This window comes from Nelusetta ayraudi, unplaced genomic scaffold (genome assembly GCF_046127955.1).
Source record: "Nelusetta ayraudi isolate G7.1 ecotype Tasmania unplaced genomic scaffold, CSIRO-AGI_Nayr_v1 ptg000015l, whole genome shotgun sequence".
Taxonomy (NCBI): domain Eukaryota; kingdom Metazoa; phylum Chordata; class Actinopteri; order Tetraodontiformes; family Monacanthidae; genus Nelusetta; species Nelusetta ayraudi.
Genome location: NW_027466065.1, coordinates 530,001 through 557,500, shown reverse-complemented (window position 1 = coordinate 557,500; position 27,500 = coordinate 530,001). Strand labels below are relative to the sequence as shown.

Genomic DNA, 27,500 nt, shown 5'->3' with positions numbered 1-27,500 from the left:
TTTTTTCGGAAATCATTCCCTACTCTATGCTGCTTGTCTGGGGAGTTTTCGCTAACTGTGCTGCGCTCATTAGCAAAAATTTAATATGGACAGTGAAGGCAACACCAAAATCATTTCCATCGGGAAAAAAAAAAAAAAAAAACACACACCACAATGTTTATGCGTGGGGAAAATGTACCGCCAAAGCAAGGAATGTGTTAGCGAGCCAGATAGCAAGCCGTCTAGCGGGGAGATTCTAGATGCTAACCAAACTCCCACTTCCTTTTGCATTTTTGACAAACGACCAAAGAAAGAACACAGTATTGAAGTAACTATGGACAAGACACACTTTCTAAGCACCAATAACAGCCTGATGATGGTTCGCGACGTTTTAGCCAGGACCTAAATATATCTAAATCTAATTCAGCAAGGGGGAACAGATCTCGGAAACAAGCTCCACGAGAATCTCGCTGGCAAAAAGTTGTCTTTGTATATTTACAATTGGATCCAGTCTCAATCTCCTCGTGAGACAAAAACGGCGGATCCAACTGTAACTGTGAGTGCACGTCTCAGCCAATCCGTCAGGCATCCACGGTCGCTCCTCTGACGTTTCCACGCGGACAACGTTTCACTTCCCCAGTTCTCAAGGCACGACGATCCCACAGCGCAGCTAACAAATGATTACGCGAATGCATAATAACAGCGTTTTGGTTTTCCTGCAGTCATGCCCCGGGGACGGTGGTCACAGCTCGGTGGGAGTCCAGTCATGTTTTAATTCCAGCTGGCTTCCTCAGCTCGAACTGATTAGACCGTCTGTTGTCCATTAGCAGCGTTTTTTTTTTTGTTTTGTTTTTTTTTCGCCCCGGTCAGAAGAAACAAAGCGGCGCTCTGGCCCGACTGTTATGGTGCGAGACGTAACTCATCCGTCCGCGTCAACGCTGCGCTCAAGGTGCACGTGCGCTAGCGCATGTGCACCTGAAACCAGATATGGCACTCGCCGCCAGTGGAAAAATACCCAACAAACAATAACATGGAGAGGAAGTGCAGGAGGAAGCTAAGTGATCTCTCTCTCTCTCTCTCTCTCTCTCTCTCTCTCTCTCTCTCTCTCTCTCTCTCTCTCTCTCACCGGCTGCTTCTTCATCTAGGTATCTGTTCAGAGCCGCCATGGGGCTAACTAAAAGGGGACTAATGCAAAAAGAGCCATGAGAGGCATGGAATGTTTTCTACCGTTCAGCGGATGTTTCAGACTTTAGGACTGGGTGGCACGTGGGTCAGGACGAATGTGGTGTCAGTCAAGCTCTCTGTGGTCCTGGTTGTCAAATGCCGAGACTGCGACTCGACCAACAGTCCTCCAAAAATTCTGAGTTCTTCCACTTCTAATCACAGACAAATAGTTTCTGGATGGACAGCAGCGACAAAAAACAAACTGTGCACTGTTATACGTTTAAGTGTTTATTATTTATGTACATATTTATATTTCAAATATATGTACATGCATGTATGTGTGTCTTTTTACATTTCTATATTTGAATCATCATTATGTATATGCATATTTATATCTGTATCTATACTATTGGATTCTCACTCTGGCCTGTCTAGCAACAGCAAACCCGGGAGACCCAATGGGATCAACTTTCGAGGGTTCTTGTTGGCCGCACTGGGCGACACTGGACACACATGACCTGCTAAAAACCAGTCAATCAATGAAGGAAAGCATTCACTCTTCTCGTCCTCTGTCTTCTTCTCCAAGTGATAAAACTGTTTGGATAAAACTGACCCCCATTGCAGCAATCCAAGCTGACCCACACCACAGTTTCCCACCCGAAGTTGCCTCTTCGTCCTGGCCTTTGGTTGTATTAAGTCGCACTCACTTCTTCATTCCTGCGCTCTGGCTTCTCTTGCTTATAAAAAAAAAAAAGAAGGAAGCTGTCTCGGTTTGAAATCCAGGAAAAAAAAATTGAGGCCAACTGAAAGATGTTTCTATCGGAAAAGTCGGGTCAGCCAGACGACAGTGTTGAAATCTGAGCGATGAAGATCCCTTGCAAAGTTACATTGCAGCGCTGCGGCAATTTGATTGGAGGAGAGGATCAGCCACAGTCTGAAGTCAACTGTTTGTCACTAAGAAACTCCCAAAACCCATCAACGTCTGCCTTTGGTAGGTCCCACAAAGGGACTTCCTGAACTTTCCTTTGCCCAGTTTGGTGAGGACGGCTCTATTAGGAACTGAAGGCTTTCAGCTTCCAGGAAACTGGTTGACTAAACGCACCTAAGCAGCGTTTGGGGGAGGCCCAGTGTCGGAGTGTCAGTTCCTTCCCCACCGTGCCATCACTGAACGACCCGCAGTACAAAAAGGCGGCTCTGAGAAAGAGCGAGGTTGTTTTCCCAGCGCACAAAAAGGCGGCAGCTGCTCCTTCAACATCGCAAATCTGGAGCGCCGCACCGTCTCCGCGTGTTTGTGCTTCATTACTGAAACGTTTACAGTCTGTCAGAACGGCCCTTGGAGCTCGCTGCTCAGAGCTCGCTGCGGGCCGTTCCAAGACATTACTCACCGAGCGCTCGCCGGGTAAATATTCCGACACTCGCAGGTTTTGCATATCTGAGACAGCGAGGGTCTTTTTTTTTCCCTCCCGCCCCAATTCGTACAAATCCCGGTTTGCTTTGGCAAAAAGAAAACAGCAATCAAACGGCGGTTGTTTGAACTGGCCACCGGAGGCGTGGCAGAGCCGCTCGTTCCCCGGACCAACTGGGGTCCAACATGGCCGTGCGTTCATTTCAATGCAGTTGCTCACTCGGCAGCATACGCCGAAAAAGTTCCTCTTTTTCTTCTTTTTGGCTTTCGCATGATGCGGCCCCCATAGCGCATGTAGCTCTTCACACTAGGCTTCTATAACTTCCATGATGCCTCAGGACGCACCAGCCAATCAGAACGGGCCGAGACACAGCAGCACGTACAACGTGGTGATGTCACACTGGGAATATTTTAGTGAAGACCATGACTGGAATATAATAGATTTGTTATGAACCATGTTTCAGGTCAAAGGTCATCCTGTCAGCTGTTATACAGGTGCTTTTTTTTTTTTTTTTTTTTTTATCTTTTTCTATTGTGGTCTAATGGGAGAAAAGCTTTTTGAGCCGTATCGGTTTTTTATTGAATTTATTTTATGTTATTTATTTATTTTGGCTGCAGTACCTCAAGTGGCCACTGGGAAATAATTTCCACGCCGTCCACTATCCAGTTCTGATAGTACATCCTTGGTTTTGACACACGGGATTCGGTGAACATTTACAACGCTTCCACTTCCTGTCCACCAGCCCTCTCCCTGCTGCTTCCCCCCCGCCCCACCACCGACTCTTCATTTTCACCCGGGACGTCCCGACACCGATTCCCGCACGGCGCCGCGCAAAAAACAAGCGGCGCACGTTGCTGCGCCGCCGGGACCTGAAGCAGAGCACGTATGGAGGAAACCGTTCCAGCCGGAGAAATTGGATCCATCTATGGGGAATATCCCAAAATAAACCCCCTCTGTTCTCCTATATCAGGCCTTGTATAAATAAGATAGCGCTGCAGGCACACTGCACCATGGGAATTAGCCAATCCAGTCCTGTAAACATCAGCCAATGACTTCTGGCAGGCTGGCCGGCTCTCAGGAGGGGAGTTTCTGCTCTGGAATTCATAAATAAATCACTTCTTTTTTTTCTCTCGGAGGATTATGTGTCCACGGTCCCCCGTCCTCTTCCCCAGGCCCGGCTCTCCCGCCCCTCCCGCACCCTCCGCCCCCACCCTCCTCCAAAATAAACAGGGCCGAGCAGAAATAGCAGAGTTTAAGCACCGCAACAGGAAATTATCGGGAGGCCTGTTGCTATAATTTCAAGACGTTATTTTCATAGCATTTGCATTTTGAGGACGACGCGAGACACAGTTACACAATCCACCTTCTTCGTCTGCTTTCATGTGGGCCTGCGCGAGCTGAATGAGAGGAACCCGGCCCGGCCGCTGAGAAAGAGCAAGAACCAGAAGAGAGAAGAAAAAAAAAACGAGTCCTGACATTTCCATCACTCCCACTCGCATGCAGCACTGAAGTGAAGGGCAAACCACCTTCAAGTGATGCTGTTTGTCACGCTGGCAGCAGCAGCAGCAGCAGCAGCAGCAGCAGCAGCAGGTTTCCCAGAGGAAGCGACAGCGCCGCCGTTTAAACCCACTTAGCCCTGCCCTCCCCTGGACGAACGCAGGAGGATGTCAGGCAGGTAGAGGTCCGTTGTGCAGACGCTACTGTTCCGGAGCTCAGCAGAGCAAAATCCTCAGATCACATTGACCTTTGGGCACAGCAGCAGCAACGACAAGCACGTCACCTGAAGGGTGATCTCCGGCATCTCGAAAGTCACCTTTGCACCCAGTCACGGTAGAATGCCAGATGTTCATCAAAAGGCCGACGCAGGTCATTGATAGCTCCTCCTGGGTTCCATCACGACACCATCAGGAGGATCACTGTTCATTTCCACACTCTTGACCTTTGACACCAGCTGAGTATGAACCTCTAGAGGTCCCCCAATGTGCCTTCGATCAAGTCAGTGGATTAAATATTGGATTTAAGATGCACAATTAAAAAAAATACATAATAATCTATTATTTTTTTTAACCTTTGGCAATGACTTTTTTTTTTTTTTTTTTAATCACAGTGTGTATTTGTGACATGTTTATCATCCATCCATCCTTCCATCTTCTGCCACTTATCCGGAGTCGGGTCACGGGGGCAGCATTCTCAGCAGAGACACCCAGGCCACCTCCTATAGCACCCCCAGCGGGACCCCAAGGCGTTCCCAGGCCAGCCGAGAGACGTAGTCCCTCCAGCGTGTCCTGGGTCTTCCTCGGGGTCTCCTCCCGGTGGGACATGCCCGGAACACAACTACAGGGAGGCGTCCAGGAGGCATCCGAAACAGATGCCCGAGCCACCTCAGCTGGCTCCAAGCTCCTCCCGGGTGACCGAGCTCCTCACTTTACACATGGTTATCAATGAAAAATACCTCTTCTTTTAAACCTCTTTTTTAACCTCATGTATCTTCAATAAACCTTTGTCATCTTAGCAACACATCAACACTTCAGCGCTGATGACAACAAGGCACAGCGTCCGTCTAAACGACAACCTCATGGAAAGGACGGCGTCAAATACCGTCAAGACGAAACAACAACACCAAACAACGACAATGGGATTTCCAGTGAGAGGATGTTGTTGTGCCTTTTCGTGCGCCGCGCTCTTTCTCGTGTGGGCAACAACGGGTTAAGCGGCAGTGAGACGCCTCCCACCTAGGCGGGCCGCATCAAAGAGTGGAAGAGCTCGAGTCTCGTCTCGACCTCCTCTGCATGTTCCACACTGTGTTCAGCACTTTTACTCATACAGTAAGAGGACAGAGAGGAAGAAGAAGCCTGGTGAGGATTTTGAAAGCAACCCCCGACATCCTGTTCTCTTCAACACACACGAAGAAGACGAAAAAAAACAACAACAAAAAAAAAACACAAGACGTTTGAAGAATCGGGGTTATTTGCACTCGCCGAGTCGCACGCGGAGCCGCACTGAGATAAAGTAGGTCTGGGGAAAGTAAGGGGGCTTCCTCTTTCCACATCAAGGCGATAAGAGGAGGAAGTGACATAAGTTCCTGCAGTGGCTGCACGAGGCTGAGCGAGCGAACAAGCGAGCGAACAAGTGAGCGAACAAGCGAGCGAGCGCCTCATGTGTGAAAAAAAGACACGAAAACGAAGCAAAGCAACGTGACACTGCACTCGGTGCCGCCGCCGCCGCTCAGCGTCGGATGCGGCCAATCAAGGCCAAGTTCCCATATTGGTCCTCAGATGATCAATACTGATGAGATAAGTATACACCGTGTATACTTTTCTCATCATATGTATATATATATATACATATATGTGTGTGTGTATATATATATGTATATATATATATACATATATATATATGTATATATATATATATATATTTATTTATGTATGTATGTATATATGTATACACATATATGTACATACATATATATATATTTATAATATTTTTAAACCCTTTTAAACTGCTCAGAAGGTAAAAATTTATTCGGCCTCCAAAGGAAAAAAAAACCCAAACGTGCGCGGCTCACGTTGTGCAATATTGTTTGTGGACTGAACCCTGAACTGACAGCAGCTCAGATCAAAGCGTGACTCACAGTCTGTGGTGTCGCCAGGATATTGGGCTGCTCTGTAAACAAGGCCGCAGATTGCCAAAAAGGAGAAAGTGCTCTGGAAAGTACCCAAGGCGCTCGGCTGCGGGGCGCAGGACGGCTCTGGTTGGTCGCACAGCTAGCAGGCGAGGACGAATCGTCGCCTCAGATGGTTGACAAGACGGTTAGACGAAATAACAAAAAAAAGAAGAGCAAGAAGAGTCGAGGCAAGCGTCCCGCTTTGGGGTTTTTTGGGTTTTTTTTTGTCTTTGTGTGTTTCAAGACCAGAAAAAAAATAATAAATGTTCTCGATGAAAGACAAATGAAGTAGGGACACAAAAAGTGCCGCTTTTCTCTCTTTTTTTTCAAATAAAGTGAAAATTTAGAAGTCAACAAAAGATACACTTTACTTTTACACAAGCCTGACAATCGGAGAAGATTGTTTTTTTTTTTCCTTGTTTTTAAAATCCAATCCAGACATGGTCTCACCTTTTGTTCTGTGGCCGATAGATTAGTGACTCACAGAAACACCATACGGGATGTGCCAGGGTCACTGTGCCCCTGGGGTTCTGAGAAATGGACCAGTCGGGTCCAGATGAAGAAAGAGTCCACACACACACACACACACACACACACACACACACACATACACACACAGTCAAAAGTCCAGAGTTTGAACCCATTCCACTTTGGCCTGCGCCGGCAGGGAGGCTGCAGGCCACTCGGTCCCGCCAACAAACAACTCCTGGGCAGAGGAGAGAACACAGCGCCGACTCACACGCCAAGTCTCGTTATGTTCACACAAAAGCGGTTCGCAAGCAGCACTTTGTCAGGATACTGAAGGCACAGAGTGGGTCCAGACTTATTATAGGAGAGTGGGCGTTTCATTAAAGAGAACATAGAAATATATCATTCCCAGTGACAAAAAAAAAAGAAGAAAAAACTGGTGGGGAAATGCTGAATTACAGGCGAGCTACGGAAAAGATGCTAGCTACAGTTAGCACTGCAATATCTTGGGGAGGCACTCATTTTGGCCCTAAGCAGACTGTTAGTAGCGGTCCAAGAGTGACCGAAAGTGAGAGCATCTCACTCAGCACAGCGCTCGCTATTGCCATTCTAGCTAATCCGTCTTGAGTCATGGCGGGCACAGACGGTGGTGAAAGGAGGGAGATAATACGTGAGTCATACCTTCTTTTTCCACCCATATTGTTAAATGGCTTTTGTTGAAACGGTGCCAAATTATGTGTTGTTATTTATAATAACAAGCTGTTTGGATGTGCTCAGAATGTGTATTTATTTTGAGCATTTAGACTTTTAAGGCTGCTCCACAGAAGCGCTGTTATAGCCGTTGTCAGATTCTTGTGAATTTCTTTCTTTATCCAAAAAATTTGGTGAACTAGAACGCGTATCTTTAATTACACTCCAAACACAGCAATTAAGCAGCCTTTGTGGCAAAAACGTTTGGCAGGACATTCCGCATGTTGAGAAGGGGATAAAGACAATTACACCTGGCTGAGGGCGTTGAAACCATTGAAACCGGAGTCACTGGTGTCACTGTGGTGTAAGTGCCATTTGTGACATCACAAAGCTAAGGCTTGAACTTTAGAGAAAGCAGAGCAAACAAAAAAGCTGAACAAGAATGAATGTTTTGCATTTCTGGAGGTTTCACTGAGTGGATGGAGACGGGGAAGCTTTCCTTAAAGTGGGACCTTTAAACCCCCAGAACTACACAAAAACTAGCCGTGAAAAATCTTTCGAGCGATAAGTGTGATTGGACGACAAATGTGTGTGGGATTTCACACTTACATGGGTCGCCCGTTACTTGCGGCACGTAATTTGTTTTTTTGAAATTTTTATTTTTTACCCAACACCAAAAAAAAAAAGTCCCCTTCCAAAACATCACAGAGCCGCCTCCTCTACAGTGAGCTGCTGTCACTGCTGGCTTTTCACATCTGTCGCAGCCGAGCACAGGAAGTGGGCAAAGAGGGGAGTTTGTCGGACACCGAAAATAGCTCCTCTGGCTTCTGAAGCACTCAGCCTCCACGAAAATTGAACTCTAATAAAACATAACAGCAAAAATAAATATTTTCTACCCACCTTGGAAAGCACGCGTTGAGGGGCTGCGGCAGCATGTGACGCATCAACGGGCCAAATGTACTTTTCTCATGAATGGATATTATCGCCTCTACAACTGAGTCATGGCTTATGTTTTGTAAGGCAAGTGTGGGTAGAGACGGGGGGGGGGCATAAAAAAAACACACTTAAAACATACTTAGGGGGCCTGTTCAATTACCTCTTGATTGATTTGCTTTCTTTTTCTTCTTCTGGTTAATTGCCGCTGTTTCGTGTGTTCCAGAGTTGCTGCTCATGTCAGCAGAGTTTCACCGCTGATTGATGGAACCTCGAAACGCCGGGGATCGGAGTTTGACCCACAAATGCCGTTGACGTTCCACAGGACGGCGGACGAACACACACACACACACACACACACACACACTCATATATATATATGTCGCAGGACAAACCCCAGCAGAGCCTCCCGGTGCTGAGGAATGTACCACACGGCTGCAGACTAAACATAAACACTGGAGGGGTTCACGTCCAGCGCAAGCCGAGCTGTCGCAGCACCGGCACCAGTGCATCCATGATGCATGTAAGATAAAACTCTTTTTTTCTTTTTAACGTCTCAATAGTTCTTTTTACCTTCAGTCTTAGTAGCGTCAGTCTTGTGCTACTTTTTCAACAATGAGCGTCTGCCCCTGGGACTCCGTTTCTTCTTGAAAATCTGCAACGGTGGCGGTGAGAATAAGAGTTTGAGCCGCGTGTGAATGGCAACCCGTAATCCACAGACGATCCTCTGTACCTTAACGCTCAATATTTTGAGATCACGAGTGCCTCGGTGTGCATTTGCGCTAAAATAAAAGTTGCCATAGATTAAAAAAGACATGCAGCGAAATGATCCGCGCGCTCGGAGCGAACTGGCAGCGGAGCGGCGGACACCTCGCGGCCTCGGCGAAGGCCACCACGGCGGTGACGCGGCACAACAAGGGGCGGGATCAAACAGGAACCGTCCCTCATATCTGCGGGTCAGGCACCAATGTTTTCACCCGCCGCCGCCGCCGAGGCCGGGCTGCAGCAACAGCTGCTGCTGCTGCTGCTGCAGAACCTCTCCAGACATTTTCTCTTACACAACCAAAACACGCTGACACACAAGATGAGGGAGGGCGGGAGGGAGGGAGGAAGGGAGGAAGGGGATGTGGGAGGGTGGGCAGGGGGGGATTATCTCACCCTCTATCAGCTCCTCCCCCCCCACCCCACCCCTCACCACCCGTCCTCCCTCCCTGCTCCTCCATCCTATGGCTGCTCTCTCCCTCTGACAGCTGGCTCTGATTATGGCTGTGAAAAATGGGGCAGTCACGCCAACAATCCCCCCCTCCAGCATTCCTGCAGCATGACTGCGCACTTTCTCCCAGCGCTGCCGCTCGCTCGCCCGCCTGCCTCCCTTCCCTCCCCTCTTTCTGCTTCTCTCTCTCTCTCTCTCTCTGCCTTTCTTCAGCTGTCTTATTATTTTTCCTCTGTTTGTTGCTTTTCTCATTTCCATTTAAATGGCAGAAAAACAGCTTCAGGTCCACGTAAGCAGCTGTGCATGGCCGGTTGGGAGGAGAGGAAGGGGACGTGGGGGGAGGGGGGTGGAAGTTTGTCATAGCCCCTAAACGTGTGGAGCTGATGGCTAAAAAGAGAGAGAGAGAGAGAGAGAGAGAGAGAGAGAGAGAAAAAAAAACGATGGCCAGACGTGGAAGGGGAAGAACGGCGGCGCTCCTCGACTCCCTCAGGCCGTCAAATTTAAAGGACTCGTCATATAAACACAATATAAACACGTCGGGGCTCCAGTGGAGCAACTGCAGCATATTACTTATCCCCCCCCAAACCAAAAAAACCCTGCACATTTAGCCCTCTGTTTACTGCCTCCTGTTGGACTTTAGCTGCCTGCTAAAACTGATGCTTAGCTTGGACCGTCCACGTGTTTAGAAAGGGATGAAAACAAGTCAGAGGCTGATACTACTGACCTGGGGGAGGTGCCCTTAGTGACATCACAGAGGGCCAAAGAGTGAAGCAAAAGACGTTGGGATGGATTTTTTTGAGGGGCCATTTCTACAAAGTTCCTCGACACAGAAAAGGTTTCAGCGTTCAAAGTGGTAGCAGAAAAGCAAAGTGGGACCTTTAAGGTGTGTTAATGACGGCAACATGTACCGGCGCTAGCCGATTGGCAGCTTTTTCCACATGCGCTTATTTATTTATAGGGCCCGTAAAGACATAAAAACCTGCTGCGTTTTGCTTCGGTGTAAACACGAACTCTGGCTGCATTTTCTCACGGATCTTGGCTCAGCTGAATCGATCCAGACCATTAAAAAAATAAGCTGCAGTTTTATTTTATTTTCTAAGCACTGCTACACATCCATCCATCCCCACCCAGCGGTCCTTGTCCGCTACTCTGCCGCCCGATTGGCTGGAAAATAGGAGGGTTTGGAGCATGCTGAAAGCTGACGGGGCCTGGATGAGATCCTGCGGCGCTTTTTCTCAGGAAAAATAGAAATGTTGGGGGAAATGATGGCAGAACCTGAGCTGTGGCAGGTGGCAGGTGGCAGGTGAGGATGCGTCACCGCAGGTCGGCGGGAACGGTTTCCGTTAATCAGCACACGGAGCGGCGAGCGGCCTCCCCCAGTCAGGGCTGCACAAACAAGACGGAACACTTTTCATCCATCACGCCGGCTGGAAGCCCCTCCACCCTCCCACCTCCGTCATCTCCCTGCCACCCTCCCCCCCACCTCCCACCCGGCTGGGTGCCGTCGAAGCGTTTCGCGGGGCGCCGACCTCGGCATTACCTCGGCGGAGATAAATCACCGCTCCGACCCCCGGGGAAGGCGGGGAGGAACCGCTCGGGCTTCGTACGCGAAAACGTCCTCCTGCGTTGAACTGCGTGTCAACGCGTTCGACCTCACATTTGCTTTAAGGAAAAAAAGAAGGAAGAAAAAAAAGCCACTTGAGGCTATTGAGGCCGGTGGCCGGCTCATTTCCTGTGTGCTGGGACCAGTACAGACACTGGATCAAGTCCATTTAAAAAAAAAAAAAGAAGAAGAAGAAAAAAGCCACAAGGGAGAGAAAAGAAATAAGCAGAAGAAAAGGGAAAGAAAAATGAAAACCTTAAGACGTCGACCTTTCCAGGGTGATATTAGCCCCGGCCACACGGCCACCGGAGACTCTGCGTTTGCGTCAGCGCGGATGTGTGTGTGTGTGTCGTGTGCTTTGTTTTTTGGAAAGAGATTCTGAGTGATTTCGGTGGTATCTGCAGGCGCGGTGAGTCATGCGGCAGCAAGACTGCGGGAAGGCAGAGAGCGAGGCCCCCGGTGGAAGCTCTGAACGGCGTTTCAGGTGCCGCCCACTCGCCGGTGGACCCCGTGTCTGTCAGAGGGTGCCGCTCGGCATGGGTGACTGTCGCCATGTGAGGCGGGTGGGAGTGGCCAGAGGTTGAATGTGATGGAGAGAAAGCAGGCTGATGGTGTGAATGCCCCGCCTCCCTCCGTTTCATCTCCATTTCTTTAGTCTCACTGTATCAACACTGTGCGTTGGTGTTCTCGGATGACATCAATTGCGTCGTTCTGTCAAAGCGAGATGAGTCAAACGTCAAATTATTTTTCTCTTCAAAAGGTCACGGGTTCTCGTTTCCCAAGAATAATACGTGACTCCATCCTGTCAATGAATGCCTCTGAAATGAGAAAATTCCACGATTCGCCCCTTTGGCTCGACACACTTTACTCTCACAGAGTGCGTTAAACGGGGCAGCAATTGGAAATCAACCGCTGTGATGTCACAAAGGGCACTGACACCTCGCCAGGGTTAGTGACTGCACCCCTAAGCCACGCCTTGACTCCGCCCTCTGAGAACGCCTTGTTTTTGTCCCCTTCCGAGCACGTGGATGCCTGTGTTTTAGCAGGAAGCTGTAAACAGAGGGCTAAATATTTAGAGGGGTTTTTTGGGGGGGGGATTTTGGGGGTTTTTTTTTGGACGGCTGAACCTGTGCGAATGCCATCGTTCCACCGGAGCTTGCAGCCAAGCATTTCACTTGAAATGCTTGTAGTGTGGAAAAAAAAAAAAAAGAATTACATTGTGGCCGCAGCTCCATCATGGCCCACTTGTAGCTGCTCAGCCTGTCGGGAGTTTTATTAAACTTGGAGCAAACTGTACAACAACAAGAACGGCTTAGACAGTTGCAAGGATTTAATAGCCTGTTGAAGATCGTTTTATATTGCATAAAAAAAAAAAAGAAGTAGATTAATGGAGTTCACACGGTTCCCACCAGCGTTTGGACGTGAGGTCAACATCACCGGGTTAACAGACACTTGGAAGGTTTCAGTGAAGAGGAAGAAACAGGGAGGAGCTCTGGAAGCGGTTTGGCTGAACAGCCTGGTAATGGTATGAAGTTTTCTGAGGTTTCGTTTTTTTTTGAGGGTGAGTTGTTGGAGGCTGTCAGCTGGTAAATGTGCCTTTATTTACGAGTGGGGAGGGGTGAGGCTAAGGGGGTGACAATAAAGACTGGGTTCTGGGAAAGCCATTCATTTTTTTTTTTTTTTTTTTACTAGACTTGGTAAAAGAGCGAGAGGCAGAGGAGGGAGAAAAAGAGGCAAACCCGAAAGTATTTAACAAGCAAAAAAAAAAAGTGTTTCCATATTCAGCTGTGTCGCGCAACGCAGCAATAATGAGAGTGCTCACGTGGGCTGGCGCTCGGGCCCGATGTGACACTAATGGTTCTTACTGGAAGTGCGCAGTCACACATGTTGCAGATGCACACATACTCGGCGCCCACACACACACACCAGCAGGAGCTGCAGTGTGTGTCTGAGGGCACGGCGGCGCTGACATCAAACCAAAACCCCATCAGGCGCCATTCATCTTCTTTCTTCCTTTCATTTTTTTCAATTGCTCTTATTTTTTTTATAGTAATAGCAGCTGATTATGGTTCTGCCCCCTGAATTGACCCCCAATCATCCCTGAAAACTGACCCAAAGCTCTTTGGGTTTTTAATTGTTTTGTTAACGGCTGATTGAGGAAATAATTTCAAACATGTCCGGGGCAACAATTTGAACCTCACACCGGCTTCTGTGAACGCAAACACACAAAGCGAGCTCCGTGCGGCCCTGACAAACACATTATTTGACCCAAAAAGCTGCCGCAGTTTGGCAGACAGGCAGCCAGACCCCCGGTGTTGGACCGGCCAGGAGGCTGTGCCCTGGATGCAGAGAGACACAGCTTTGGGCCAGCAATGTCAAGCCAATGGGCCGATTCTTCTTCTTCTTCTTCTTCTGTTGCTGCTGTTGCTGCTGCTGCTGGGCCGACCCGGCGGAGACCTCACATCTGCACTTTCTTTCACTGCCAAAGAAAAAGGAAGAAGAAGAAGAAGAAGAAGAAGAAGAGAGGAGCGGCATTCTGGACCCCAGAGACCTCAAAGCAGCCAAAAGGTAGTTTTGTCTGAGAAAAAAAAAATCATCTGGACCTCGGCCTCGGTTCAGAGCTGCTGCTTGCAAGGGTGGAAATCATCTTTTAAATGTTAGACGTTACTGCTCCCCTCCAGAGGCTCCGGGTGTATTTCTGGAATCGAGGCTTTGGAGAAAAGGGCTCCTTAAAGTCCGTTAAGGCCTGGCTGAACGTAAGAGTCATGCAAAACAGGAGGCCAAGGAAGGACCAGAGCTCAGACTTCCTGTCACAGGAGGGTCACCTGACCTGCAGGTCGACACACAGCTCATGTGATGCTGCTGCTGATGGTGTTAAAACGTCGGTAGATCTCAAGATTTGTCAACGCAAAGCTGAAGCTGAAATGTAAAATCAAAGGACCACTTTTTTTTGTTGCATCATGCCGTCAGCGAACGCAACCAAAAAAAAAAAGGCTCTGATGGTTAAAAGTGGAACGGAGACGATGTTACCGCGACAGGTGAGCCGTCGCAGAGTCAGTGAAAAAACGACAGGGACCGAGCCGTGAGAAGAGCTGCGTGGGAGGTGGGAGGAGCCGGGGGGAGAAGGGTGAGGAGGGTGAGGGGCGTCTGTCTGCGTCGTCCAGCGCAGCCGGACACATGGACGGTGTAACTCTAGTCCAGCAGCGGCCACACAGGGCCGCTTGTTGGCTCTGGGAGTGCTGGAGAGCAGGGACAGATGGGACAGGGGCCTCGGTGGAGAATGGCCTCCACTGTTTCCACGCCACACAAAGCCCATTGATTTCGTTTCTCTTCTCTCTTTTTTTCCCCTTCCTTGATTCCCGCTTGCGTTGAGTGAGGAGGAGTCGAGGAAGATCCTGTTTCAGCGTCCGCCGCATGGTCACGACACCTGCACCCGGGGGTCGGGGTCCATCCGGGGCCCCAGTGGAGTCCAACCCAACACAACAGGCAACAAAACAGGCAACAAAACAGGCAACAAAACAGGCAACAAAACAGACGTCGCCTTCGTTCTTTCCCCGTAAAAAAGTGTCTCATCTGCTCTTGATGATTTTGACCTGTGCGTCTTCCGCTGCGGCCGGAAAAGTCAAACTCTCCCTTCCCACGAGTCAGGCGCACAGGCGGGCAGATTGTTGCTCCAGGAAACCGGGTCAGGGAGTCAGAGGGCTCCTCTTCTTCTTCTTCTCGCTGCTAGATGCAACCTCTCCTCTAATGTCAGCGCTCAAACGGACGCTGGACCTCCCTTCAGGCGGCGACCCGCTTGCTAGTGCCGCTATTTTAGGGCGCCCTTACATTGAACCGAGAACATTGTGTCGCTCTTCTTCGTCTACTTGGCTGCCAGTTGGTGACGACGATCAAAATATTTTTATTTTCCACAATGGAAAAAAAGTTTTGTGAATCTCGCTCATCCATCTTGTCAACCTCCAGTTGAGGGCACTTTTTGGAGAACTCTCTTAACCCATCAGCGCCCTCTGTGCATAAAGAGGCTGCTTCAAAAGCTGGCCTCAAAAAAAGGACAGAAGAACAGGAAGAATGGGCAAATCATGTGATTTCTTATTTTGTCAGAAGAAGTCACACAATTAAACACAGTGGAGAAACACAATGAACCTTATTGGAATGTAGGAAGAAGGAGGTAGGACAAGCTAGCAGGGACGACATCTGCTGCTGAAGATCCAAGCAGCCAAACTGGATCGTATCTTCAGATAAAAAAAACTAAAAAACTAAATAAGAAATGACCATAGTGACGGCTTCCATCAGTGGACGACGTGATCTTCATTTTAATTTCCCACCAAACCGGCTTTGGCAGGAGACACGATAAAGCACCCCAGTGCACAAGGTTCGTGTCAGAGTGAGGACGTTCCTTCGTTCTTCTTCAAGAACTTTGGCCAGCGCTCACTCTTCCCTCCCGACTTTCTAAACAAACAGCAGGGTGAAGGCGCAGTGCACAGCCCCGATGTCGAGACGGATTAAAACTTGAGGCAAACGTGATTGGCCCGGGCCAAAGGTTCGCCCAATCACCGTCTTCCGAGTTCCGCCTCCTGCTTTCCCAACAACTTGCTCCCTGCAGGGCTCTCCTCCAAGACGGACACATGAAATTCATCTCCAGGATTTTCTGGGACATTCCACTTGCAAAGGCGTGCAGAGGTTAACTTCTTTCTTTCCTCTTGTTTTTGTGACGATTATTATCATTTGATTTTCTGGTCACAGCGGCGGTGATGTCACATGTGCTGGATGCTGCAAGCCGCCTCCCAGCGAGTCGGGCCGACGGGGGCACGCTTGGAGCGCTTCATGGGAACGACATGAGCGAGAGCAGCTGGCGGTTCACCACTAACAATGCTGCGGCTACTCTTATGGACAATTAATCGCTGCTTGTTCTTATCCCAAATCCCCCTCCCCCCGCCCTCTCCCCTCTCTCCCACCGAACCCCCGGCCCTCTCCTCCTCTGAGGCCAGTTCCGACCACAAGTCGTCCCATTTGAATTTTTGGTAAACATACCAGGAGACTTGAAAAGGGAGGCCGCCGTGGCATCCCGGCCTGCCGAGAGCCCAGCGCAAACAAATTTCTGCGTTTGGAGGAAAAAAAAAACTTATTAAAAAAAGAAGAAACCCACCAGCCTTTTTTTCTTTTCTTAAGCGGTTTTTAAATCAAACCTCGCTGAGCTCCGGCTTCGAGGCTCGCCGACCACAGATTGCTTAACAATCAAGCTTGAATCAAGCACGATTGGCTGTTGTACATCGGCGTTTCACAAGACAAGCGTGTTTCGCCTGCAGGAACAGGAAGTTAAGTCGGGCTGTTAAGTAATCGCTGGCTTTTTAAAAAAAAAAAGAAAATAGGAGCTTGCAACGTCTCAATTTTTCATACTTCAGCTTTTTTTTTTTTTTTTTCAGAGTGTTCGTTTTAACACTGCCAGCGCGTCGGGTCGCCCGCGCCAGGCCGCAACACCAGGCCGTGCAAAACAACGGCGCTTCGCCTTCAAGCGGTGAAATGTAGCGTGGAGATAATTAGACGTTGGAGGAACGCTTCCATTTAACGCCACTTCCAGCAGTCGCAACGCAATTTGAGGGAGAAAAACACAAAACAAGTCCCACTGATGTATTTTTTCTTGGGGGGCGGAGGAGCAGGCGGGACGGAGCAGCAACATAAGTCACCCCCTCCCGTCTGTTTAGCCGTAACCGCAACTGGCGACGATGGAAGAACGAATATTACACACCAAAGCATAAATTAAGCGGAGAATAAATTCTGACAAGTCGGAGCTGGCTGTGTTATTCGTGCATGTGGTGTATTTTGCTTTATGCGTCGGGTAAACAGCATCGTAAGACGCTGCGGACTCGGTTACGTCTGACTGGAACGGTTTCAGTGAAAGAATGTTTCTAGTGAAGAGGCAGTGGTGCTCGCTTTACACGGGGTCACACTTTTTTTGGCAGAATTGGGAAATTGGAAGTACAAAATGTGTGTGTTTGCGTGTCTGCATACTGGTGAAATACAGCTCCGTAAGGACCGCAGCGTGTTTTTAACCGCCGGAGTGAGGACATTTCATCCAAAGTGAAGAGTTTTTTTGGGGGTCGATTGCTCACATTTCTTTGCAACTTTATTGCTGCATTTTGCAGGGTGAAGGTCAGTTCAGAGGCGAGGTTTGAACTGCAGTTGAACAGAATGGAAAACACATGGGAGTCAATGTAAAGACTTCAGCTAGGCACTGGGGCAAACATATCATTGGTGTGTGCGTGTGTGTGTGTGTGTGTGGCAAAACGTTGCATCCTGACCGATAACAAAGCCAGACGATTCGTTTTCGAAGAGGCCATCAATCCCCCTGAAACTGGCAGCTGACCAGCAGAACCATCGCTCCTCTAGGCGGCGAAAAACGAGGCGGCGAAAAACGCCGCGCTCGTTCCCCATCGACCGGACCAGATCGCTTCTTGGGCCCGCGGTCGGTGTGGGCTTTCTGAGATTACCGCACGGCGACTGTGAGAACGTGCGCGCTTGAGGCTCGCGGGGGAAATCGCAGCGTGGCCCTGAGCGTTCGGCCGCCTCAGCGCCGTATCGTGGGGCTTCAGGGTTGCTGGAGCGATATCAAAAAGGTCGAAGTCGCGTTGGGAACGTTCTGAGGTCTAGATTTACAGCTCCAGTAAACACACACAGACGCTTTAAATTGTGCAACAACAAAAAAAGAAAAAAGAAGAAGAAGAAATGAAGAAAAAAAGAGAGTTCATACAAAAGAATTCTGCAGGGGAGAAGGCAGAGGGGAAAGGCAGAACTCTGCCCTCTGTTGGCAAGCGCGTAGAACTGCACATGTCAGGCCGCTGAATCCAATTTGTTGCATTTCTTTCATCTCCGGCTCAGTTAGATAACATTTTAACATGCAGTCATCCCACTCGGTGCTTATCAGTGACCTCAAGACTCATGCCCGTCCTCCTCCCCTGTGAGGTGTGTGTGTGTGTGTGTGTGTGTGTGCAGCAGGCAGGAATCAAGCCGTCCAGTCGGGAGGAGTGACTAACGAAGCGGAGGCTCTATCAGAGTGCCGATACGGGGCTGATGAGCCAGAGGAGGGCGGCCCTGACCCTGAGGAGCACAAATCTGCAGAAATCAACTCTGCACGGAAAGACGAGATTCCTCCCTGGAGGCTGGAGCTCCAGTCAAAGACGGCCGAGGCCTGAAAGCCATAAAAACACACATTCCTCCCGACGGAGAAACAATCTGCCTTGTCTCATAAAACCTGAAATACACATCATCGGCTTTGACCGTTACCGAGACGAAAAAAAAAAAAGAAAGAGCGAAAGAAAAACGGGACTTTTGATAATTATAATTTCGTGCCGGCGGAGCGGAATTGCTGACGACTGACGACAGGGCAACCAAACCACACGGACGGCTTTTTAGCATCTGTGTAAAATGTCACCTTTAAGTGAGCCCCGCATCACCCGTTCTGCAGGTTTTCTGCAGCCACATTAGTCACCAAATGCAAAGACGCTACAAAGGTCTAAAAACCAAAAGAAGGTAAGTAGAACGACAACATACCAGTTATTTTATGTGGATTTGGACTTTCTACATGCCCAACGAGATACATATCGTTTATCGTTGATCGTTTACATACACACACACAGACACATCGGGGAAGGGCTTTGGTAAAACATGAGGCGTTCTGCTGCTCGTTAAAAATGAGAACACACCTGACTTTTCTTTTTTTCTTTTTTTTATTAATCTTTTCGAGATGTCGGGGCTGACAGGAAACAGGTGGCTGCCGCCGAGCCTGCAGCACTCCAACTGCTATGTGACGAGGCGGCGCGAGCGCGTCTGAGCATATTAAAACATAGAGGCATGCGACCCGCCAGGCTCCTCGAGGCCGAGGTCCGCAGAGGAAGACGTTATTTCCACCAGAGTCAGCGGCTCCTTTGCTGCTGCTGCTGCTGCTGTTAACTTCTTTTTTTTTTTTTTTTTTTCCCGCAGCCCTTGTTGACCTGGCGTACTTCTGATATGCAGCAGATTCTGTCCGCTCCGGCCGCACTCCCGCCGGTGCGTTTACTGGCGCGCAATAAAAAAATAAAAAAAAAAAGGGAAAAAAGAAAGTGGGACTCTGCCTAATGCGTTACATATTATGGTCTGTCGGCAGCATTTTACACGCAGCTATTAGGGGAATGTAAAAAGATTGTGACACCCGTCCCCGTGTCCTGCTTTTCCTCTGGGAGGGAGACAAGCACATCTGATCCACTTTATCAATCGGCGACAGGCCCCTTTGAACTGCAGATGTGATTTCCAACACGTCTGTTGCACCCCCCCCCTCCCACCCCCACCCCTTCTGCCGCCCCCTCCCGCTCCCCCCGCCTCTGGCCGGTCGTTTGTGAAAGCACTCCGGGGGGGAGAGTGCCCTACGCAGACCCGCCCCATAAAAACTCTTCTTATGTTAAAGTACACACACACACACACACACACACACACACACACACACACAGACTCGCACCTCACGCCCCACATCCACAACACCTTGACTCATATCTCAGACTTCTATCTCGGCTGCGTCGAGGCCTTGTTTTTTTTTTCCAAAAAGGGACAGCACGTAAAATACAGATAGCCTTTGAGGTGACTGGTGAGGAATCTACTGTTGCGTCTGCAGATTCAAGACAGGCTTTAGTAGGAGTCTGGGCAAAAAGCAATTTGGCTCATGTGAGCCCGCTGATAAGAGTTCCATCAGAGCTCAAGACGGCGCGATGACGCTAAAGAAAAAAAGGCCCGTTATGTAACATTTACACAACTCTGCTCCCATAAAACCAGATCACCTCTGTGCGCTTGCGAAGCAGATAAAGTCACTAAAACTAAATGGCTGATGTTTTTTTTTTGGTTTCGCTTGCTAATAATAAGCTCTTATACAAGCAACCACTTGTGGATCTGTCTGCCTGCTGTGTTTCATCTGTGAGGGAGCAGCTTCCATCAGGCAGGAGACCAGCGTGTCTGTGTGGGGGTCATTAAAAAAAACAAAAAAACAACAACAACAACCATCTGCGGCAACGATCGATCGCCATGAGATGCTACCACCATCCCACTCGCTGGTCCTTTAAATCTACTTCCACCGAGCGCGACACCAAAACATCTCCTGCCTCCATCGGGGGGGAGAAGAAAAAAGCTGCTCGGCTCAGCTCGGCTCGGCTCGGCTCGGCCTCCCGTGTGGCTCCTGTGTGCAGCCCAAGAAGAAGAAGAAGAAGAAGAAGAAGAAGGAGGGGAGGAGGAAGGGGAAAGGGGAAAGGGAATGTTTTTGCTCACTCTCCTCTTCTGCCCCCTCCCCCCTTCCCTTCCCTTCCTTCCCTTCTCTCCCTCCTCCCGGGGGGAAGCTCGGTGTAGTAATAAACGTCCCCCATAAATCTCCCTCCTCATGCCATCATCCTCATCCCCCACCTCCAACTTTGAGCTCCAACCTTTTTTCCCTCCTCCTCCTACCCCTCCTCCTCCTCTCTTCTTCTTCTGTTTTTTTTTACGGACGGCTTCTTTCACGCCCACTCTGTTCACACACACACACACACACACACACACACACGCCTCCACCAAGGCCTGCCTCTCTTTCTTTTCTTGTTTCCCTCCGCTTCCCCGCTGCAACCCAACCCTGACATTGACTCTGCACATGGCCGATGGCTGCTCCGTCATGGATCGGAAGGGGACGGGGAGGGAGCGCAGGGAGGAAGACGGCGACGATGACGGAGGCCCACACAATAGATTTGTATAAGTTTCACTCTCTGCAGCGCCGCTGCCACTCGGGCCTGCGGTTGAATCTGGTGAGATCACACGTATCGGGTTCTATCGGCCCCAACTGCAGGAATGACACACACACACAAAAGTGTCGCTGCTGGTAAGTAAGGGAGAAAGAAGAGAGGAGGAGGGAAAAAGAGAGAGAGAGAGCGAGAGAAGCGCGCACACACGAGAAGGAGGGGGGAGGGGGCGAGGGAGGGAGGGAGGGAGGGAAAAGCACTGCTGTGGTGGGGAAAGAGTTAAAGAGCGCTCGGCCCGAATTTTCGCCCCGGAAAGTCCCAAAAGTGACGTTTACAGTCCGGCAATTAAGAGTAAATTAATTACAGAGTAGTGGCTGGTGGTGCTGCTGGTGGTGGTGGAGGGGCCGAGGACGGCCAAGCGCCTCCCAGTAAACAACTCACTGCGCTGCACTTCCTGTCGGGAGAGGAGAGGAGATCTCCAGGAGTGCCGTCCGTCCGTCTGTCGGCCCAGTTTTCACTCTCTCTCTCTCTCTCTCTCTCTCTCTCTCTCTCTCTCTCTCTCTCTCTCTCCCCCTCTCTCTCTCCTCCAGTCAGACTTTACTGCTGGCTGGGGGCCTGACGAGACATTAAAGGGAGAAAAGTTAGAAGACAGAACTTTGCTTACAAGTGGGAATGAAAGAGTCTGTAAGTGTTCCACTCTCTCTCTCTCTCTCTCTCTCTCTCTCTCTCTCTCTCTCTCTCTCTCTCTCTCTCTGCGGATTGTTAACAATCCAGGTTCCCGCCAACATACGCAGATCTGATTTGTTTGTTTGTTAGTTTTTTTTTTAAACTTGAGTCCAGGCTGCCAAGGGATATTATTTTTTCTTTCTTTCTTTTTTTTTTTTCTTTTTAATAAAAAAAAAAAAACCCTATACAACATACCTATACAACAAAATAAAAAAAGGGGGGGGGAATACAGTGTGTGGCAGAGTAGTAATGTCAGACAAACTGACAAACCACTGCATGTTTGTCCCCACAGACAGAGGAGGAAGGAAGAAGAGAGGAGGGAGGGAGGGAGGAGGAGGGAGAAGTTGAACAGCAAGTTGCCGCCCATCGCAGGCTCCTCCTGCAAAAGCATTATAAAGCAAATGTCGGCGCTGGTGCTGGGCAGAGGGGGAGTTCTGCTGGGTCCAAACAATACATACGCAACAGTGCAGGGAAGCCAACCGGCCGCAGAACTCAGCAGACCTGCGCAAACTTCCTAACAGGCGCCGCTACTTTTTTTTTCTTTTTGGGGGGTTTATTGTCTTGGTTTTTTTTCCCTCCCTCTCTCAACTCACCAAGAAACTTTATTATTCATTTTTTTTTCCTCTCCCTCCCACAACAACACAACAGTCCGGTCGGTGCAAAGATGACCACCGCCGTGGTATCGCCTTTCTTCGACTTTGAAGTAATGAACAAGGTAATTGAAGAAAAAAAAAAACTTTTTCTCCCCGTCTCTACGTATGTCTGTGTGCGTGACTGTGTGTGTGTGTGTGTGTGTGTGTGTGTGTGCTAGCCTGCTAGCGAGCGGGTGAGTTAGCCGCTGTGGAGGAATGATGGAGCTGCAACGCCCGCGGCCTTTTTCGCGGCCGCCTCGCTGTTTTGATTTGTTGCCTTCTCGCCGAGAGTGTGTGTTTGCGAGTGTGTGTCAGGTGGTTGGGGGGGTAGCAAAAGGCCAAAAAAAAAAAAAAAAAACGGACGGACGGACGGAAGGACTACTTGTGTCACTCGTGTGTGCTAGGAAAGTGCGCCGAAGCCTCGCTGCGAGTTCGCGGCAGTGGAGCAACAGTTTGTTCCAGCCAGTGAACTTGGCTGTGCTGCCTCCAGTCGCTTTAGCAGCCTCGCTCGAAAACTGAACGCGGCTTTTTGCGGCATTTTTCCTTTTTTTTTTTTTTTTTTTTGTTGTTGTTGCCCATTTTACTTTTCTTTTTTCTTTGACATTTCCCCCTCCGCGGCAGCGTCCTGTTTTTAATACTCGTCACGATGCAGCCACATGCTCGCTAATCATTGACCAGATCCGCCTGGTCTGGCCGAGTGACCCGAGCCCTGCTCTGCTCTGCTCTGCTAACGGCTCGCCGGTGCGTTCACGTCCACTCGATTTCCGGACACTTTACGAAAATACAAACGCATAGAGATTTCGAGCTCTTTCAACTTAGGGTGGGAAAAAGTGTCATATCTTTGAATAATTCCAAACGCCAGTTAAGTCTTTTATCTCTCGTGTGTGTGTGTGTGTGTGTGTGTGTGTGTGTGTGTGTGTGTGTGTGTGTGTGTGTGTGTGTGTGTGTGTGTGTGTGTGTGTGTGTGTGTGTGTGTTGGGCAATTCAGCTACTCTTGATAATGATGATTACCCAGTGGTGCAGCCTCTCTGTGGCCCTACGGCCTCTCTTCATGTGCTGCCGCTGCTCCATTTACTAAACAACAGGCACACACACACATTCCTCAGCGGGGCAGCGTGCCAGACCAGCTGCTGTTCTATAGGCCTGCATCCGTTAGCGTCCTCACAGCCAAAAAAGAAAAAGAAAAACCCCGGGGGCTGGTGGTCGGGCACGGTGGAACCTCCAAGCGCCTCTTCCGAGATGCGCGGCGGTATTATGGGTGCACAGACTGTCGCTGTTTTTCACTAAATAGTTCTTTTCTCCTCCTTCCTTCCTTCCTTCCTTCCTTCCTTCTCCCCCCCCCCTCTTGCAGAACAACAAGCTGCTCAGCTACAACAGCAACCTGGCTGCTACCCACGCCATGTCTGTCCCTTGCACTGGCACCAACGTGCCCCTCTCCAGCCCCGCCGGAGCCCTGCTGGACAGGAAGGCGGTGGGCTCTCCCTCGGTGGGGGGCGTGTACCAGCGGCGGCACTCGGTCAGCAGCACAAAGTTCAGCCAGAACCAGTTCCTGAACAGCCTGAAGGCGGCCGAGCACCACTCCTCGCTCATCACGGGGGTCGGCGGCGGCGGCGGCAGCAGCAACAAGGAGAACCGCCTGCGGGACCGCTCCTTCTCCGAGACGGGCGAGAGGCTCCTCAGCAAGTGCCTGGGCCCCGCCAGCCCCACGGGCAGCGGAGGCAGCAGCGGCAGCGGCGGCAGCAACAGCCAGGTCAACTCCAGCCGCTACAAGACGGAGCTGTGCCGGCCCTTCGAGGAGAGCGGCTCGTGCAAGTACGGCGACAAGTGCCAGTTTGCGCACGGCATCCACGAACTGCGCAGCCTGAGCCGCCACCCCAAGTACAAGACGGAGCTGTGCCGCACCTTCCACACCATCGGATTCTGCCCGTACGGGCCCCGCTGCCACTTCATCCACAACGCCGAGGAGCGCCGCGGGCCTCCGCCGCAGCAGCAGCAGTCGTCGTCCTCGTCGCCGCTGCTCAGCTCCTCCAACAGGATGGAGCGGCCGCGGCTGCAGCACAGCTACAGCTTCGCCGGCTTCTCCAGCTCAGGCGGCCGCAGGGACAGCCCCACCTCGGTCACGCCGCCGCCCATCTTCTTCCCCGACGAGGCGGCCGAGTGGCCCAGCAGCAACCCCTTCACCTACTCCAGCCAGGAGCTGGCCAACCTGTTCGGGCCGGGCCAGCTGGGCAGCGTGGGCGGCCCCGGCGGCGGCCCAGAGGTCTCCAACGTGCCGGCGGTGCCGGCGCCCCCCTCCCCGACGGGCACGCCGTACTACTTCAGGCCCATGCTGGAGTCGCCGCACATGTTCGAGTCGCCGTCCAGCCCGCCCGACTCGCTGTCGGACCAGGACGGCTACCAGAGCAGCTCCGGCGGCAGCCTGAGCGGCTCCGAGTCGCCCACGCTGGACACCACCCGCCGCCTGCCCATCTTCAGCCGCCTCTCCATCTCCGACGACTAGAGCGGCGTGGAGTCGACGCCCCCCCTCCCCGTTCCCTCCACCCACCACCACCACCACCATACCAACCCTCCCTCTCCCCCATCAACCAGTGACTCTGAATAGTTCGATGACACAAAGAGAACACGGCACTCCCCTCTACCTCTGGCCCTGCCCCGCCCCCAAAACCCCTGCAAGACACAGCGTTAGCTCCTCGTTAGCATCGTACGGATGTCATCAATTAAGGGAACTCTGTCGCTCTCTCTCTCTTCATCATGTCATCCTTGCCAAGGAGAAGGAGAAGAAGCAAAAAAAAACAAAACAAACTGTACAGCAAGTTTTACTAAAAGGTTCCAGCCGCCATCCCCACCACCACCACGACCCCTCTCCACCCTCCCCCCTCCACGTGTCATAGTGCCAAAAAAAAGGAGAGGAAATCGAACAATGAAAATCACGAGAACAAGAATTGACTGTTTTTTCGCCAGGTGCCACTTGTTTTTTTTTTCTTTCTCTTTCTCTATTCGTTCTTGAATGTGTAGCAGCACAAGTGGCCTTGGAAAGGTTTAGTGCATTGCACTAGCCCCGCCCCCTCCCCCGCCTCGCCCCCCCCCTCCTAAGCCTGACACACCACTCCCCCCCCCCACCCTCACCCCCTCTGAGCTAGCTAGAGGGCGCTCACTAACGCAGCCGTAGGTGTTCCACAGCTGTTTCTCCTTTTTTTTTTTTTCCTTCCTCCCCCACCACCACCCCACCACCCTCTTTACAGACTGAGTTCAGGCAAAGAAAAGAGACGGAATGAACGCGTAAATAAAAGAACCTGACAAGATGAATAGTTTTTAACAAATTTAAAAAAAGAAAATGAAAGACAAAAAGTGCCTGGGGCGGTTTTCCTGCATGCGTCAAGGGTGAACGGACTACTGTTTTTGGTTCTTTCTCACCCCTCCAGCCCCCCCCCCCCTCTCTCAAGCTTCTTCTTACGTAATGGTGGACTGGGAGAGTCTGCTGGGAGGACTTTGAACTGGAAGTTGGTTTCCGTTTCCCCTCCTCCCTCCCCAAAGTTTTCTCCTCCTGTTGCTGGTCACTGGCTTTTTGTTTTTGGTCCCCCCCGCCCCCCCTCTCTTTTTTTGTAGTTGTTTTTCTCGGGTGGGGGTCCTGATATCAAACTGATCATTACACCGGTCCCGCCCGCCCCTCCACCCACCCGTGGCCGTCTGGGGATTTCCAGCATTCCCATGGTGCAGTTCTGCGTCCTGCGACTTGACAAGATCGGATCTCCAAGCTATTTTACCATACACCCGCCCCCCCCCACCCCCCTGCTCCTCTGAGCGCTCTGTACTCATTACACCCCCACACCCCCCTCCCCCCTTTGCTTTCCTTATTGATAATTATTTTTTATTAATGTTATTATTACGGTTTATTGTTTGAAAAAAAAAAAAACTTTCCAGACAGAAGGTTTGCTTGTCACTGCTTATTTAACTTATCAGAACATATTTATTGGTGATCATATGCATTTTTTTGTTAATTTTTTTTTTTGTTTTGTATTTATCTGGATAATGAACAATAGAATATATTTTCTTTTATGTTAAATTATGATCTTCCATATTAATCTAAAGATTGTGAAGACGTTTTTTGTCAGTTTTTTTTCCTTTTTCCACAGTTAATATATTGTACTTTCAATGACTTTTGTTCTGCAACTACACTTTGTCAAAAATGAAACTTAATTTAAAGCAAAAAAAGAAAAAAAATGCAAAAAACAGTTTTGTTTTTTTTGCGTTTTTGATTATTTATTGTACTCCTCCTCTTGACTCACCTTCTCATTGGACTGCAATTCCAGCTAAAGTTAAAGACTCACTCGTGTTCATTCCTGACTCTTTTTTTTTTTTCTTTCTTTCTTTCTTTCTTTCTTTCTTTCTTTTTTTTTTTTTTATGTCCCGACGTCTGAAACTAGTCCGACGGTAACAGTAGACGACTGTTGATACGTTGCTTCAGCTCTTGGCTTGACGGTGGGTGAAAGCAAAGGTGCGTTTGCAGAAGCCTCACTGGTTTACGAGAGCCTCCCAGTTGGACTGGTTCTGTCCACATGCCAGTAACGCTCTGTTTAAACAAGCAACAGCTGTGACCAAATGGGTTGAGGAAAGTTATTTGTATTATTACTTGTATTTTTTTTTTATTATATATATATATTTGATTTGGATGCTTGATGCACTTGCTTGGCCCCGCCCCCTGCCCCCCTTCCTCTTTGCCCATTGGAAGTGCCTCGTCGATACATTCCAGGTAGCTAAGGCTTGTTCGCCTTTTATATTTGATAATGGAGGACGGACGGTGATTTATTTTTTATGGAAAGTCACGAGCTCTGTGATGCCTTCACGTATTGTTGTTTTTTTTGTTTTTTTTGAAGAGGTGGAGCAGATTTTGACACAAAGAAAGTAAAAAAAAAAAAATAAACAGTTGAATGTATTTTTCCAGCCATGTTTTTTCACTACAGTAATTTCTGTGAGTTTATATTAAAAAGAACTTTTTTTTTCTCCTCTTTTGTAAGTATTGATTGCAGTTAAGTCAATAAACCCCGTATTTTTGGAAAAGTGACACAATGTGCAATGAGTTTGTGTTTGAGGGGCTTTGCTGCGCCGATGGCAACTGCGAAAGCTGCATGGTGGGATCTTTGTTTTACACTGTAAACTTAAACCTTGTGCCTGTTCTACATTAGCTTTTTGAATAATCAGTCTTTGCCTCACTTAAGCAAAGACTGTCCAGTTCACTCCAGAGTCAATTCCAGAATCACCACATTAAAATGATATTTGGTATAAAAGGTAACTTC

At 49.6% G+C, this 27,500-nt stretch overlaps 1 protein-coding gene and 1 long non-coding RNA gene across 3 annotated transcripts in view; one reads left to right on the top strand and one right to left on the bottom strand.

Annotated features, from left to right (window-relative positions):
- LOC142886216 (uncharacterized) overlaps nt 1–27,500 on the bottom strand; it is a 119,256-nt gene that overhangs the window by 27,938 nt on the left and 63,818 nt on the right. The window contains exon 4 of one of the 2 annotated variants that reach the window (XR_012926393.1): nt 13,465–13,602. The exons of the other annotated variant lie outside the window; for it this stretch is intronic. This is a non-coding gene — a long non-coding RNA (uncharacterized LOC142886216). Of the gene's footprint in view, nt 1–13,464; nt 13,603–27,500 lie in introns of those variants that run through there. 2 annotated transcript variants of the gene reach the window in all.
- zfp36l1a (zinc finger protein 36, C3H type-like 1a) lies at nt 21,983–27,273 on the top strand. The gene is made up of 2 exons (XM_076023194.1): nt 21,983–22,289; nt 23,558–27,273. The coding sequence occupies exons 1-2, from the start codon at nt 22,239–22,241 to the stop codon at nt 24,704–24,706; spliced, it is 1,200 nt and encodes a 399-aa protein (XP_075879309.1). The 5' UTR covers nt 21,983–22,238; the 3' UTR covers nt 24,707–27,273.